Raw genomic sequence first — 17,332 nt, 5'->3', positions numbered from 1 at the left:
AACACAGTTCTTCCTCCAGTTCTTCCTCACTCACCAGACTCTGGACAGATGAATTATTTCTAAGCCAGAGAACAGGCAAGGCCGTCATTAGCTTGACCGGAAACTAGGAAAATCCAACTCAATAAACAGTCATCTCCAAATAATAATAATCTATAAAGAATAACAAATAAAATATCCAAAGAATAACAAATAACAAACAATAACAATAACAAATGATCATAATTAAATAATCAAATAATACAACTGATAGATGTAGAAATATATTTATTTATATATTAATTAGATATAGAATGTATTTATCAATATATATAAATTACAAATTCATTAAGATAAGCTGAAACATGGAAATGTTTAAACTCAAATTCAGACAGAATTCACAAGGTCACTTTAATTTGTTTGGTGTTGGGAGATATTGAGGAAATGAAATAAAGATAAAAATGTTCTTCAAAAAGCAAACTTTGATTCTGATTCTTTGATTCTGCGATAGACTGCTGTGGTCAGTTCAAAGACAACTGAACAACCAAGATGAAGCACTGATGTTCCAGTGACAGATGGACTGGACAGATTCTCTTGCACCAGTTTCCATACTGAAAACAACAAACAAACCTTTGTAGGAATTACAAAGTAGCATAAGGCTCAACATCAAGTAATTGATTGATCCAACGGAAACAAAAATGGAATGCAAAATGGATTATAGGTTTTCAGCACTTACAAATGCAACCTATGATGAAGAAGTTGCAGATTAGTCCTTCATATTATACTGCATATTATACATTATAGCCAACGGCATACATATAATTGTACTGTTTCTCAGAGAGTGTTGAAAAGCGGGGTCATCTCACAGTGATATGATATGAAGTTTAAAAAGTCACACCTTTCCTTACATTTTTGTTACTTCATTTAAAATTATTTGTAGTAAAATAGCAGCACTGTTTATATAATAAAGTTTGTTTAAAAGGTTTTTTTTAAGTATGCAAACCTGATCTAACATGTTAGATAGTACAGAACACAAATCAAAGTGCCATATATATGAAAAAATAATCACTTTCGGGAAGTTAGTTGCTAGCTTGAGCCAGCTGATCCTTCTGAAATGGTTATTGAAATGCAGAATAACATAAGACAATTGGGACTGTCCCCAAACTATTACAGCCTAGGTATAAGAACAAGCCCTGTGTGGATATTGATGCGATTTAGGCAGGAGACTATCCGTGTTATGTTGAAGTTTACGCTGCACTCTTGTGTGTTTCTGTTCTCTTGGGTCCTGAGGATCAAGGCAACAACGGACCTGTTGTCAGGGAAGTGTTGGGATGTCCTCACAGGAGATATTTCTGAAAAAAATAACACATATCCACCAATCAGAGGCCCTTTCAGTGAATCAGTATTCATTAATGTCTCTCATCCTCTGCGTTCACACTGTGACCAACACAATCAACACAGAAACTGATGTGGGCGGTCATTAGGCTTGTCAGCAAATAAAAGTTCACCACAGCTGAACTTTTCACAGGCATCTTCTTTCAACAGCCAATCAGATGTCTGCGCTTCCTTGTTTTCCTACTGATGTTGCATGAACAATAGTTCTGTCTGGCGAGTGTAAAATGGATGTGAAGTTGATTACAGAGCATAATTTGCCTGTTTTACATTTTGTAGCTGCAGGAGACTAACACACAGATGTGATTGGAGCCTGTGGCTCCGCCCACAATCGATCAGAATAGATCGACCAATCAACCAAGCTGCTCGCAGTGAGAACGCGGGGTTCCTCTCTCCCTCCATATCTTACCTGCAGCGCAACAGCGGCCACCACAGCGAGGACGGCTAGGAGCGCCATGCGCGCCATCCAGCCCAGGTCTGGGTTCTTCAGGAGGAAGAAGCGTGCCCAGCCTAGTTTCTTGGGTGTGTGCGGCGGGTAGCGCATGCTGTTCACCCCCTCCATCTTCAGCTGCTTGATGAGGCAGCCCCGCAGGTGGCTCAGCTGGTCGAAGCTGAACTTTCCATGGTAGCAACCCATACCGCTGTTTCCTGCACATCAAAGCAGAGAAGGACAGTTTATGTCTGTGAACATATTTGCGTGTGTGTGTCTGTGGATGAGTGAGTGAGAGAGTGGGTGGGTGGGTGAGTGAGCAAGAGAGTGATGCAATGCAAGGTAAATTCTAATTCAGTTCCTGGAGTTGGAGTTTGAATGACAGGAAACAGAATTGAATTCCATGAAATTCCACTTCTAAGAAAGTTTGTTTTGACTTGCTAAACATGATAAATCAAACATTATGAACCAAATAAAAGAATGTTAAATCAAGTACATTCAAACATAATGTATGTTTTACAATTACATGTTATGCATCAAATACCACCTGAAAGGTCCCTTAAACATTTTATGATATTCAGTATTGATAATATATAACACTATGCGTAATCTCAGATATGTGGTAAGAAAAAACATGGAATTTCAGAGAATTTGATTCAATTCAATTCCAATTCAATTCCTCACTTATTGATTAGTTAATTCATGAATTGACCCCGAACCTGACTAGCATGTCTGTTAGAGTCGGCCCTGTCTGTACTCACCGACTCCACCGAAGGGCAGAGTGCTGACAGAATAGTGGACAAGACAGTCGTTGGCCAGCACTCCTCCACTGGAGGTCTCATCTATCATCTTCTTTATTACCTTCAGAGACAAGAGGAGAAGATGAGTCAGTTCATCCATGGCGCGCCTGTGTGTGTTTGTCTACGTCTTCATCTGTGTATGAGTCCTCATTTGTGTGTGTCTGTATCTTTATGTTTACGTCTGCATCTACATTGTGGTAGTAGTGATGTGTCTTGTTGGATACCTTGTCCTCGGGTGTGAAGACGTACAGGGCGAGAGGTTTCTCTCCCTGGTTGATGAACTTGATTGCTTCGTCCAGTCCGCCGACCGGCAAGATGGGCAGCAGCGGACCAAAGATCTCCTCCTGCATCACCTTCGCCTCTGGCTTCACGTCCCGCAGAACTGTCGGGGCTGAACACAACACAGAAACTGTATATCAAATGCATGTTTTATGACATGTTCTTCATCACTAACCATGTTATATGAATGTGTATAACTGCATTTATGTAAAGCAAGGTGTTGCCAGAAAACGTTCCTAAATGTGTCCTATGAATAATATGATCTATCCATTACAGACTGTGATTGATATCCAAGTGATCTATGAAGAATTGATGGCTGTCAAAAGTAGTACCTATGTAGCAGTCTGATTCGTCATTGTCTCCTCCGACAGCAATGGTGCTGTCTTCCGTCATGGCCATTATCCTCTTGAAGTGGCGCTGATTGATGATGCGTCCGTAGTCTGGGCAGAACTTAGGGTTCTCTGTGTAGAAATCCTGGGAAAGGAAATAATTTCATTGGTGCTGCTGATCTGTCTGTACTTCTCCAATCCTATGAAATCCAAGCAAAGGGTACTGAGTGAAAGAAGAGAAAGCCTCCCCAAAAATCTGTGCTTTTGGTTCACTCACTTTTGTTTTACCTAACCTATTATTCAAGGTAAGTATGTTAAGTAATGGTGCATGTTTTTTATCTTTTGAAAAAGCTTTTTTTCTTTGGAATGCCACAAGGATTTCTTTCCAAAATAAAGGGCTATTTGAAATGGATGGCTGCTCTTACAAAATGACTCCCGGTGTGAAAGTAAAGTACATTATGGGTTACTACTGTCACTCATCTGATTTTGAAACATTTACTGACTTTCATAACATTTTGGAATGAAACCCTTTATTAGCATGGGACGCTAAATACAGAACTTAGCTCTGCTGCCGGTTTCACAGATCCTATCTACCTTGATGGACTTCTTGACCTCCTCGATGACCCGGTCCTGGATGCTCGGCTCACACAGGATGTAGTCTGGGGCGATGCAGGTCTGACCGCAGTTACTGTACTTCCCCCAGGTGACACGCCTATAGCGAAGAGGACGGGTTAAAGGATAACACCGGTGTAGGCAAAAATAAACTTACGGCAGAATAATCTCTTCACATACAATTCTGACAGAATGGAACGACTTTTGATACGACTACAGCTGCAATGATTGTGGCATAATAATACAAGTGTTATTTAAAATTATGTGTTATGTTAGTCAAGGCAGCAGCATGTCTATGCAAACTGTTATTAATGGATTTTTGAAAACAATTAGAGCCTATGACTTCCAGGAGGAAAGGGAAACCTGCAGTAGAACAGACAGTAGCAGCTTCTGACTGTGGCAAATACATCGGTGGGTTTTGACTTTTCATGGGCATTAACAGCAGTAGGAAAAGTTAAATTATGTTGGTATTATTATCCTTTAAGAGGAGGAATGCAGGAAGGTAGAGACAGTACCAGAGAGAATAGATGAAGAAATATCTTGATTAAATAGAAAAATAGAGGAGGGGTGAAGGAAGGGATAGAGAGAGGGGATGAGGGAGAAAAAGCAAAATAAAGTGTGAAGAGAAAATGCGAGTAAGGAAGAATGAAAGACAGGAAAGAAAGAAAAAGACAGAACAAACAGACTAAACCATATGTGAGCAGTGGTCTGACCTGCAGGCTACGCTGATGTCACAGTTCTTGTCGATGTAGCAGGGGCTCTTGCCGCCCAGCTCCAGGGTGACGGGGGTCAGGTGTTTGGCAGCGGCCTCCATGATCAGCTTGCCCACCATGCTGTTACCGGTGTAGAAGATGTGGTCGAACCGCTGGCGCAGCAACTCCTGGGTCTCTGGCACGCCTCCAGTTACTACGGGGTAAAGCTCCTAACACACCGATTAGGCACATTCATTCAGTTAATGATATGCTGTGTGCAGTTACTGAAGCAAAATGGTTAGTACCTATGCAGCATATGGGCAGTTTTAACAAAGTGCTGTGATACGCACAGAAATACACACACATGCACAGAGAAAATGTCACATTTAATCTTTACTCTTTACATGCCATCACTACCGACAACAACCGAGTTGAGTTTTCCAATGGGGTTTCCATAAGCCCAAAGTTGTTCCCAACCCCCAGAGGACCATGTAACCCTTTAACTGAAGTTAAAACATGAAAATCACCAAAATTGGAGCTACAAGGTTTTCACCTGATATCGATTATATGTAGAACTTCAAAACTATACTAATTACTTTAGCTTAAAGATGTGGAAAAGTACAAATTGATTGTGACTGGAAATGTTATCTAAAGATCACCCACCATGTGACTGGTAGAATTAAGAGACTTGCCTATCATTGTCAATTTTTACCCACATTCGGTAGGTGGCAGGTGTTAATTTTTCACTGTGAATAGAATATAATTGTCCAACTTTAGAAAATGTGTCTTTTCTGTTTCAGGTATGCAGTATTGTCTGGTTAAGAGGCCCTGATGTTCTTATACCTAATGAACAACAGAGCTAGAGGTCCTACAAAGTGTCTGTCTTGTCTATCTTTTAGTTACAAAGGCTACAATATGGCTATAACAGAACTTTAATCAATCCTACAGATGCATAGTGGAGTGACTGTATCCTTACCTTGTCAATGTAAAGTGGCAGCAGGTCCTCCATGACCTTGGCAGTATGAACACAGACCTCTGAGGGCTTCACCACAGCAGCATTACCTGGACGGGTGAATGACAAAAGGAGCGGAAATTAAATAATGGAAACACATGGTCCACGATGGAAATAATGATATATTTATTAGAGTTATGTAACAGATATATTTTTAATTTTAGTGTGAGCCTTCATGATCTTCTTTGCAATGTTTCGAAATATGTTTTAAATAGTGTGATGGCACAAATTTGCATACAACCAAACTTCATGTTTATGGCTTTCTGTGTTCTTCTTTTGTTAGTTTGCTAATTATAGTTAAGACTGCAACTGAAAATAATGGTTCGAAAAATTCCCCAAGAGAAATTCAAGTCATTGCATTTTCAGTTTGAATGCTGCCAGCAGGGGGCAGCAGACGACACACCAAATACCTGATACTGTATTTAGGATTTAAAGGCCAAAATGGACTTTATTCAATGCCTTTTAAGGCCCGGAATATAAATAACCTGGTTTAAGACATTTTCAGACTTGTTTGGCTGATCCTGCTGTCAATAAAGCAGGTGAAGACTTCTAACCTACTAGTCAGATAAAACCCTCCATGTGAGATCTGATAGCACTAGGCCACAGGATAAAGTCCACCCTGAGCAAACACTTATATATCCACTGCATGGGCCGTGGACATACACTGATTCAAATAAAGCCTCCAGCCATCATCGTTGGAGTCACAACAAGGCCTAATCAGATGTACAAATAGAGCTATACAAACGTAAAGCTACACAAATAACCTGCCTACAGAAGCTCTTGCGGCACTTCTAGCACAATTTGTATATCCTGTAACTACAAAGAGATTCAAGCAAGTAAAGGATTCTACAAAAGACTAGATAATGTTACTTGCTACTTGTTTTGCTACTTGTTGCAGAACAAAGGACTCCCGCACACTGTCTACTTCATTTGCAATTAGAAAAGATATATTGGGAACAACGTTTCGGTACACAGACATTCATCAGGTTATTTTGTTGCTACGTTTTTTGCTACTTTTGCTACTTCCTGCAGTGTAAACAGTCACAAGCAAACACTCCACAGGACGTTTGCATCACAAAGTGATCACAGCCTGGCCAACCACTTGGCTTGGTGCCTCTGTACAAGCACAGAGTGGCCACTTGATGGTAGCTTTTGAAACACATAATGTATTATTGATGAGTTCATTCATTAGCAACTTATCTTGTAAGCCAGGCTTTCAGGAGGAAAGGTCTGCTTCACTCAAGGTAAGGACAGAGCTCAGCCTTGGCCTTCGAACAATCATTGATAGGACCAACGCTCAGAGTTCAGACATTATTATGCTCACACACACATAAACACATCAACATGCACACATAAGGATACAAATATACATGTTGGCACGCTTGTGACAGTTACACACACATGCACACACACCTCACAGCACACAGATGGTCTTTCACACCAAGACAACTGAATCCATTCTTAATCTTATGATGTCATGAGTTCATGGAGTTGCCTTTGGCCCACTAATAACTGGCTGACAGGGAAATAAGAGCGTTATGCAACATTAGGACAAAAAGGAATTGGTCATGATCACATGACAAAGGATAACAGAGTGAACACTGAGCAGGGCTAAAAAAAATAAAGAGCAAGTAAACAGTAAACATTTCATCCCCTGAATGATGCACAGTTGTAGTGGAGGCAATAAGTAGAAAATATGTTACCTCATATTTCTTAATTGATGTACAGACAAATTCGGTGGCTCCCCGCCAATAAGTGCAACTTAAAAATGCCAAAGTGGAGCAATGACACTCATCTTTCCCTATACATTTTGTCAAAATCCAATCAGCAATATATTGTGTGTGACGTAAACACAATTAAATAAACATTGTTACGCCCACATTGCAGCAATCAGTGTAATTTTGAAAATGACGAAACAGAGCAATCAGACGCATTACTCCCCTAAGTTTTGTGAAAATCTAATCAGTAGCGTCCAAGATATTGTGTGTGACATACAGACAATTAAACAAACGCTGGAGCGCCCCCTTTTGGCCCATCGGTGTCATTTAGAAAATGACGGAACGGAGCAATGACATGCATCATTCCCAGAAGTTTCGTCAAAATCCAATCAGTGGTGTCCGAGATATTGTGCGTGCCGGACAGATAAGTGGACCGAGGCCGATCCACAGTCCCTTCCCTGATTTCTTCATGGGGCACAATGATGATGAGATCAAATGAAAATGTGAACCCTGACCTCATTACACCACACACATGGAGACACACTGGCCTTTCACCTACCTAACCCCATCCCTTACACACACTGTCCCCTCAACCCTTACCCACTCTCCCTCACTCTCTCTCTCACACACTCAGCAGCCTACAGTACCAGCAGCGATGGCTCCTATGAGAGGCTGTATGGTGACGGCCCATGGGTAGTTCCAGGCCCCGATGATCAGCACCACGCCCAGCGGCTCCGGCTGGATGTAGACCGTGTCCGAGAGCGTCAGCAGGTTCTTCTCCACCGGCCGGGGGGCGGCCCACTCCTTCAGCTTCTTGACGGCCAGGTTGATCTCCCCCTCCAGGCCCAGGGTCTCGTACAGCTGGGTCCCCACCTCACTCTGCGGGCCGAGTGTGATATTGTAAAGAAAGCATGTACAAGAGGAACACACAGGCTCCTGTAGTGTCTTGTGACTGTATAAGTGCTTTGCTTTTGCACTGATGATGGACTTTGCATTGCACTATTTTGTGCGTTTGACTCCCTGTCTGGTCTTATCAATCACAGTTGGTGTGTATGTCATAAGTTACAATCATTTGTTATGTGTTTTACTGTTATTAATGCTAATTACCTCTGCCAAGGTGGTAATGTTTTCACCTGCGTCTGTGTGTTTGTCTGTCTGTCTGTTAGCAGGATATCTCAAAGAGTTCAGCACGATTTGCACCAAACTTGGTATGAAGGTTGGTTATAGGCCAAGGAAGAACTGATTAACTTTTCATGTCAACTGGCCAAAAGGGGGAGTGGCGGTGGGCGTGGCATATCACCAAAAGGTGCATATGGGGTGTTGTCAGACACCACAGGTCTGTGCTCTACTGAGCACATTTTCTAGTTGTGTTACTGTTTTTAATTGTTTTTTTCCTTGTGTTTTATTCTATGTGTTTTTATTTTGTGTTTTTCACTGTGTAGTTTTACTGTAAACCTTGTCTGCAAACCAAATTCCCCTTGCAAAGACAAAGTTTTAATTTGTAAACACACTGGCAGTAATGGTGCAAAACTCCCAAACTTCCGGAGTTGGCTCTGACTCTAATTGTGGGAGTCGATGCAATCGATTCCTTGACTGCTGTAGATTAAACCACAGGAAGCTACATTTGATACTATGTATGCACCACCTAAAAGGCTGTGGGGGAATAGCTCTCAAACAATTTGCTATCTGATGTACACAGACAAAAAAAAATCATTGGTTGAAAAAGCAGAATCAACAGACTCTCATTGTCATTGGCTGAGAGTCGACCCTGACTCTCAAGCTTGTTGGAGTCTAGGAATCGACTCTTCTGGGGTCGACGCTCCACCGCCGGCTGGCAGACAGACAGAAAGGCAGGTAGGAAGGCTGCAGACAGAAACATCCAGTCACTACTCACTTTATTGAGGTCTTTTCTGACGGCATCTGATATCTCTGTCTGCCGCTCAGCAAATAACCGCTGCAGGTTCTTGAGCTGGCGGATCCGGTGCTCTAAAGGCTTGGACCTGCCGGTTTGGAAGGCTTTCCTGGCACGAGCCACTGCCTGCTGCTCCCGGGACATCCTGCAAAAGATGATGGGATAAACCAGATAGTTCGGGTCTTCTGTTGAGATCACGTTCGAGGTGAAAATACAGACTTTTTGTGTGTGACACAGACAAGCGACTCAAAAGACAAACCTCTGCCCCCTAGTGGTCAAATATGGTTTTATTCTCTCACGCAGAGAGGCCAGATAGAGAGGGAACCGATGGAGAATTTGCAAAAAATCTTGTGAATGACTGAAACCTCCAATTGCGGATTGAATTTTCTGACATGTATAATATGACCCAGGTAGTATTTCCTGTAGATATAAAGCATATTGAGCATATGTTTTGTTGTTAATAAAAAACAAGACTGGCTGTTGGTAAATACCCATTACAGGCACACCAGTCACTGCATCACTGTTAATTTAAAATCATAATTCATATCGGCGCTTAGGCTATATGTCGCTTAGAAATCATGTTGTTTAGCTGCTGCTCAAGAACCACATTGCTTAAGAATAAAATTTAAGTGTTGTTATTTAGCTTATTATTATTAAAGCTTTATTGGACATTGGTGTTCTTTCATGCAAAGGTAGGCCTATATTACCGCCATTTTATAAAAAACAGTTAACATCTGGATGCAGTGTCGATGCCTTAAATTACACAAAAACATTTTCTCTTGTTCAAACAAATGGATTAGGCCTACTCTCTCTTTGATTCCCCTATGAAATGTAAGAAAAAGTTCAATTATACGTCCTTAACAAACAAAACCATACAATATTCTTATTTCTTAATGTCAAAAAATTATATAATGTAGCTCAAAACTGTTTTTTTTTTTTTTTTTTTTTTGGAATAGCTCCCAACACTGACATAACTTGGATTGCTATTCAAAGATTAGCAGGACCGTTAAACCATCCAAAATAAATCAGTCTAGTGGTCACGATCTGAACTACAGCGGAGGGCTTATTGCCCCGGGTTACGCTGGCCTTTATTGTTCCTTCCTGTATGTTTATGGCAAGCGGAGAAACTGCTCATATAGCACTTTCCGTTAGACTACATATCAAGACCAAATTACACAATTTAAGCGCGTGGCGTCATTTGGCTGACAAAGCAATTACTTCGTAATACAGTTGAACTCCGCACCAAGGCATGCTGGTCACGAATGTAATCAGGCTACATTTCTTGCTTATATATTCGTCGCCTTTGTAGCTTATATTCATAGTCTTTACAAATGTTTTCTTATCTGCTGCATCATTCACTCGTCATGCATCTTTTCACGCTGACCGCCGTCACCTCTGGATTAGCAGCCTATAACGAAAGAAGCCAAACACACGACAGAATAAGTTTTATTCTCACCTGAATAATTTCAGTTGCGATGTGTTGCTTGAGATCCTTCAGGCTTGATGGCGAAGCAGCCTACAGCAGCGGCGGAGCAGAGCAGCCAAAAAGTGACACATTAGCCGGTCTGTCCCTCCCCGTTAGGTCCCTCCCCTGCAGGGGCAGAACCAACACGTTCAGCTGCTGGGGCTTTTATCTGCCCCTCGCCCCTCATGCTGTATGTTATATCATATCTGGAGGCAAAGGCTACCAGACTGACTTACTACATAATTACACCAGAAAGTCTAGTTGTGTCCTGCACCCAGGAACAGGAGGGTTCTTCTTGGGTTCTTTAGGGTACTATAAAGATTCTATAAATGACTCTAAAGGTTCTATAAACTTTATAGAACCATATCCTTTATAGTCTTTTGAGTCCTTTATAGCGGTGACTCTCAACCTTTTTCATATTGAGGACCCCTAATTTAGTCCACAATAGGGCCACGGACCCCCATTTAATGAGATTCTGTCACTCAAACCCAAATCTGAGATTATTTTTATTGTTAGATATGATTTTGTCCAGAATTCCATGACTATCTGTATTGTAGGTAGGAGATAACAGTGAAACTATGATCTAAACAGTCATCCTTCTACATTCTCTAATTGTGTTAACTTATTGTAAATGAAATAATGGTGAAGTTTAACAATTCATCAATTTACTGGGGACCCCCTGGAACTCCCTCAAGGACCCCTGGTGGTCCCTGGACCCCACGTTGAGAACCACTGCTTTATAGTATAAAGGACCATAATGACTCAAAAATCCCTCTGGTGTGATGAAATAAAAACAAAACTGACAAATCAGAATAAAGAATAAAGAACCACTTCTTCTGCTGGTTGGAACATTTCATATTTTCTTCAGTGGCTCTTTACAGCACCAGAAAGGTTCTATGTATACCATTTGAGAACCTTTTGCAAAAGGTTCTTTATAGCACCAAAAATGGTTCTCATACACATTTTGGTACTGTATAGAAGGCTTTTTGTTAAGAGTGGAGTGTCTCATATTCATTTAATCAAAAATTATCACAGAGAAGAAAAAACAAACTGTCTCATTTACCTGTTTTCCTGATGGATAGCACCAGCATATTAAGTTATTAAGTTGAATTAATAATATATTATGAACCAGTCTATCTTATCTATTATTTTGAACTGATACTAACTTTGAACTGAACTGCTATTTTTTCCACCAGATCTTTATAGGTGTCAATATAGCAGTAAATGCAATGGAAAAGAAAGTTTCTAGTAGTGTTTGGGACCTTGTTTGTGTAGTTCATTTTATTAGCCCTCCTTCCGAAGGACATACCCATGCATTGAAATCCTATTTCAGAATAGTCATCTTTTTTGCATTCTTTGGTATGGATGCGTCCCTCTTTTATCAAATGCCAGGAGTCACAGTCAGTCTTTAGATCTCAGGACCATGTGATACCCTCGGACATTATGATCTAGTTTGGTTCACTGCTTTCTGGAGTGATATTCCAGTTCAGGGCTCAAACCAACCTGGTCCAAGTCACAAGGAAGTCTTGAGTGCTTTTGAAAGGCGTGTCTCAAATCCCAAATCAAAATCAAGTCAACTAGGGTCTAAATCCCATTCCACACGCCAAGTCGGGTCAACTCGTGAATAGAAATGAGTTGATCCAAGTCAGATCTCTGCGAGTTGTGCATGTTCTGAAACTATGGCCTATTTTTTCCCCCACAATTCTGTGAGTCAACATAAAATAGACTCTCCTCTGCCTTATTTCAAAAAGGTCATTGCTGTGGGTATAAAATTATTGTGAGAATAATATCAGATACACTGTAGAAATTGCATGCCAGACCAATACAAATGTTAGAAAAATATTTGTCAAGCCATCATGTCACAAGTCAAAATCATGTGTCAAGTATTGAGCTATGAGTCCAAACAAGTGACAAATCAAGTCTTTAGTCATCATAATTTTGAATGAAACAGGCTCAAGTCTTTAAATCTAAAGGAAGTGACAGGTCAAGGTTTTGGACAATTCTGATGGCTAACAGTGCCAAAACAAATATCCGAGCATTTTTGCTTTAATCACCGAAAAACAACTTTATTGAAAACATTTTTGACCCCCGACATTGTTGCCTGTTGCTGGGAGCATTATGGATCTGGATTGCACAAAAATGGTCTAGTGTAGCGGCACCTGAATTCCACAATTCTTTATCTGTTCATTGATAACTTCCTATAATTTACAGGGTTTTCTGCTCTGCATTTCTCAGTGCAGCTCTCTCAACTTTCATCCAAAGCCAAGCTAGAGTCGCACCGACCTGCTAGATGTCAGCGCTGAACGGGACGCTGACATAATATTTCAATTTCTTGCCCTAGGCATTCCTTCTGAGTCGTAATATCTATTTATTTGGCAACTATGCCAGCACTAAATCATGTCTCGTGCTTTCCCTACTTCCCTGACGGACTGCTTCATTCTTTTATCCAAAGCCGAGCTGGAATCACACTCAGCCTCTATTTCTCAGACCCAGAGAGGCCTTGAAGCTTGGGGAAATGGGCGAGGAGTCTCCCCCCCTCTGCCAGCACATGGATTAGGCCCAAAAATCTCTCAGGTTGACAGGAAATGTGGATGGAGTTTCCACATCAAACAGCTGGCCAAGGTAGGGTGTTTGTGTATTGTGAAGGAGGGAGCAAGGATGTAGGTGAGGGAGAGGAGGGCAAAGCGTCATTCACACCTGAGTGTCAATCTTGATTTGTGGGAGAAGAGTGTGGACACAGAAGAGCCGTGTTTTCTGTGTGCACACCTGAGTTTGTGAGGTACAAACTGAGGCATTCAGACACAGAGAGAAGCACAATCTGTGTATTTCCAAGCCAAACATTTATAGAGAGGTCAGGAATACAGCTTGGGACACAGAGAAGACCAGAGACTCAGCATGAGATGAATAGTGTTACACAAAAAAATGCATGAACAAGGAATTTGAGAGGAGAAGAAGAAGAGAACAATGTACGAAAAAGGACAGTATAACCAGAATTTTATATTATGTGTGATAATGTGCGATATGTGTGATAATAAAAATTGAAATAACTAAAGTAATATCTAAAGACTAAAGCATGCATGGACTCCTTAAGTTTTTGTCAAATGAGCCAACATTAAACTAGCAGAAATCTACGCAATATGTGCTTTTCATTCAAAAAGACCAGTTTAAAAATATCCCCAGCTGCAAGTTTAGAAGCAAATAACTAATTTAAAATAACCCTGTAAAGAAATCCAGGTTACTCTAACTAAATAATAAATGTAAATGAAAGTAGATGTATGTTTTGCAGTCAATTGTTTGCCTTTTCTGCCACGTCTATGGCTGGGGTCACCATGTCTACTGCTGTCTGTGTAATTGTTATAGTCCATAAACTCAGCTTGTAGTGCCTGAGTTACTAATATGGATCTCAACATTAAAGCAAAAAACCTGCAGTACCCTATTACTCAGATGTAGGCTACTAGAAACAAGGGCCAACGGTCTGTGATGTCATAATGCTTTCTGAAGCCACTTCACTGAGTGAGACCATGCAGCGTCATAGAGGAGTTATGTCATACAGCCCCTTGCCCACCTTGTTTTCATTCAGCTGCTGATTGAGATAATGCTGAATAAAGAATAGATATAAATACAGAATATTTGATGAGCTGCAGATTTCTTAGCCACAGTGAAATGTTTGCCACTGTGCCTCAAAGATTTGTACTATAGAACAAGTAATGTTACTTTAGAAAATACACAACCTCAGATATTGCTGAATAAAGAATAGTTCTGAACACTGACTACTTGTTGATGGAGGTTTCTCAGCCAAAGTGACATGTTTGTCATTGTATCTGGAAGCTTTGTTTTATTCAGCAGTAAACAGAAAAAAATAAATGTTATTGTAGAAAATACACGAAGGGGTAAGCGAATAAAAGCTTAAATTATGCACCATATAGAGGATATTTATTGTTGATAAAATAATGTTTAGTACACGGTCTAATAATGTTGCCTAGTGGCTGGTAGAGGGTGTTCCTCATTTTTTGCTCTCTGACTCTTTTCTCTCCACAGCACCAAATAATAGGGTTGCCTTTAGAATAAATCAATTATTAAAATAAAATATTAGATGGCGTTTTCATAAATATAGGCTATATTGCAACACTAGCGCTAAAAATCCCTAGTGGCTCACCCTGGTTGGCCTACAGCATGGACTCTGTAAAAAGGACATTTCGGTATAAACCATAGACTGTAAAAAAAATAAGGCATAGACATTTATAAGACATAAAATATGTATCCATATTACAATTTAACATAGGAACTGCATCAATTTCAGGGGTCAAAGAGGTCAGAGGAGTCAAAGGTGAAACCCATCATGCACTTTGGAAGCATGTGACCCAGTTTCAGTTGCTTGCTGTCTGTATTGGCACAAATCATTTTGGTATCGATGTCTGTTGTCTTAATGCAAGTCATGTGATCGCTAGCAACAGTCGAAGTTATGATCTTAATAGCTTCATGGTTCATGGGATTAAGAGGGAAAGTGCAGCACTTTGCTGCTACTTTGAGCCCACTCATCAAGGTTAATGTCTCATCTTCATCAGGCTTTTGGGTCGTTATGGCTCTAAAGTCTTTTATTATTACGTCACGTGATCTCGATGTGACTCATTACCCCGAATTGGTTGAGACAGGAACCAATTTAGTTTTTAGACAAATATTTTCACAAATTCATTGATTGCAATTTGTGTAATTCCATTTGCTGCTGATTTGCCTCAAATAATGGTTATTTAAGCCTTATTAGAGTACAGTAGAATACAATAGAATTTGTCATAGCTAATGATCGTCATTGGATCAGTAACTGAACTGAACTGAACTAAACTGAATTTAATTGAATTGAATAGGCCTACATAAAAAAAACGTTGCAAAATGTTTCTTTATATACCTGCCTCACTTTTGTCTCTCTGTACCTTCTCGCCTGCATTATGTTTGAAATATGCCATTCAGTTTCCAATGGCCTTTAGGTCGCTGTGAGTCTGGCACTAGCCTGGGAACTTCTGTGCATTTGGACTTTGCGTTATCCGGTGTTTTGATGTCTCGATCGGTGGAAACGCAGCCGACCAGGAAGGAGAAAAAGTAGTCCGATTTGTCACCTCCACACATTACAGCTGACTGAAGCCTCACACTCCCAGAGCCCCTTCAATACACTTCCACTATGCACTGAAGCCGCTGTTTTTCTGCGCACCAGGAGGCAGCGAGGTCTAGGGGAAAGGATGTGGGGCAGACCAGAGATCTGCCTGGCTTTGAGCTCCCTCCGATGTGTCAAAGTGTGATTGCTGCTTTACCTGACCACCTTAGCATGGGTGTCAAATGGGTATGTCAAGGTGTGGACGCTCGCTATACATTAGTTTAAGTGAGTCCAAATTTAACCCGGTGGTCTTAATCATTATGATGGAGCGCAAAGATCAAGCCAAATTTGGCAGAAATCGATTTGGAGGCCATTAAGCGAGTATTCAGAACTAATATTTCCTCTACTATCTGTGCGTCTGTGCGTGATAGTTTGATGATCCACCTACTTCTAGTAATTTATCACATATGAACAAATAATATCGTCAATCATTACTCATTGCTCCATTTTCCCCCCAGAAATTAAATTGATATAAGTGGGTTTGGAAGTTTTGGTGCAAATGATATTAATCTATGCAGGGACTTTGCCATGTTGAATGAATTGACACCCTGCAGGTTAGGACAAGCTAGTGTCCGTCTAGGGTAAATGGGCACATTACTGGGTCTTTGGGGATCAAACAGACACCTATTAGCCGGACAGCAGTGAAAAGGCGTGTAACACATCAAAGGCACGCGTTTAAGGCATGACATATCTGTTGGGAAGTGCGGGGGTGGCGGGGGGTCGTTGGTGGACTGTCAAGCAAAGTATAAAAAGCTTTTCAGCTCTGCATTTCCATCAGTGCCTCGGACAGGCAGGAGGGACCGCACTCTGTTACTTTGGGTTTGATTCTGACCAAGTGGCAAAGAAATGGCATTCGGTTTGGATTACATGAGCAACAATGTCTCCGAGATGAGCCCGTTTTACTCGGGACATCACTGGTCAGCTGCCTGCCTGGACATGAACAACAACGATGATTACGCACAGGACTCCAGCAGAGGTGAGAGCTCGATTTCCATCAGTTATTTTATTGAACCTTGTAAAATTGTTAGTTCCGCATAAAAGCAGGAAGACGTGACCATTGCTCTTCTTTCTATTGGTTTCTTGCTACGAGAAAACATTAATTTAATCTTATCTACTGTGTCATTGATTGCAAGTGGCTCCAAACTGTGCATCTTACTTGGTTCTCACTTGAAAGTGGGGCACAATATCGTGTTTTTAAGTAATAATAACATCATGTTCTCTCCATGTAGTGCCCCATGATGCTCCTCACAGGATGCGCGCGGACACCCAGCGTCGCCGGAAGCGCACGACCTTCAGCAAGGCGCAGCTGAGCGAGCTGGAAAGGGCCTTCTCCCTCACACAGTACCCGGACATTAAAATGAAGGAGTCCCTCGCCTCTCTCACCGGGCTGCCCGAGTCCAAGATTCAGGTATGTAACGCTATGATATCAGCAGAGGCGTCAATTCAGGGAAAAGTGGAGCAGATACATTACTGAAAAAATATGAATTGGTCAGTGTGGTAAATTATTAGACATAGTTCTCCAATGTATCCTGCACAGGCGCGCGCAGTTTAGAGGGAACATTGGTCATG

The 17,332-nt window shown here is 41.1% G+C and overlaps 1 protein-coding gene across 1 annotated transcript; it reads right to left on the bottom strand.

Moving 5' to 3' along the window:
* Window positions 1–334: 334 nt before the first annotated feature.
* On the bottom strand, window positions 335–10,722 carry aldh3a2b (aldehyde dehydrogenase 3 family, member A2b). The gene is made up of 11 exons (XM_071542764.1): window positions 10,609–10,722; window positions 9,135–9,297; window positions 7,888–8,119; window positions 5,487–5,572; window positions 4,532–4,740; window positions 3,801–3,918; window positions 3,210–3,351; window positions 2,823–2,989; window positions 2,560–2,659; window positions 1,778–2,016; window positions 335–1,328 (listed from the first exon to the last, which is right to left on the bottom strand). The coding sequence occupies exons 2-11, from the start codon at window positions 9,294–9,296 to the stop codon at window positions 1,314–1,316; spliced, it is 1,470 nt and encodes a 489-aa protein (XP_071398865.1). The 5' UTR covers window position 9,297; window positions 10,609–10,722; the 3' UTR covers window positions 335–1,313.
* Between the last annotated feature and the right edge of the window lie 6,610 nt (window positions 10,723–17,332).

The sequence above is a fragment of the Centroberyx affinis genome, unplaced genomic scaffold (genome assembly GCF_046629955.1).
Source record: "Centroberyx affinis isolate AG114_WGS23_722 - 3 ecotype Tasmania unplaced genomic scaffold, CSIRO-AGI_Caff_v1 ptg004178l_1, whole genome shotgun sequence".
In the NCBI taxonomy this organism is placed as follows: Eukaryota; Metazoa; Chordata; class Actinopteri; order Beryciformes; family Berycidae; genus Centroberyx; species Centroberyx affinis.
This window is presented reverse-complemented; position numbering and strand designations above follow the sequence as displayed.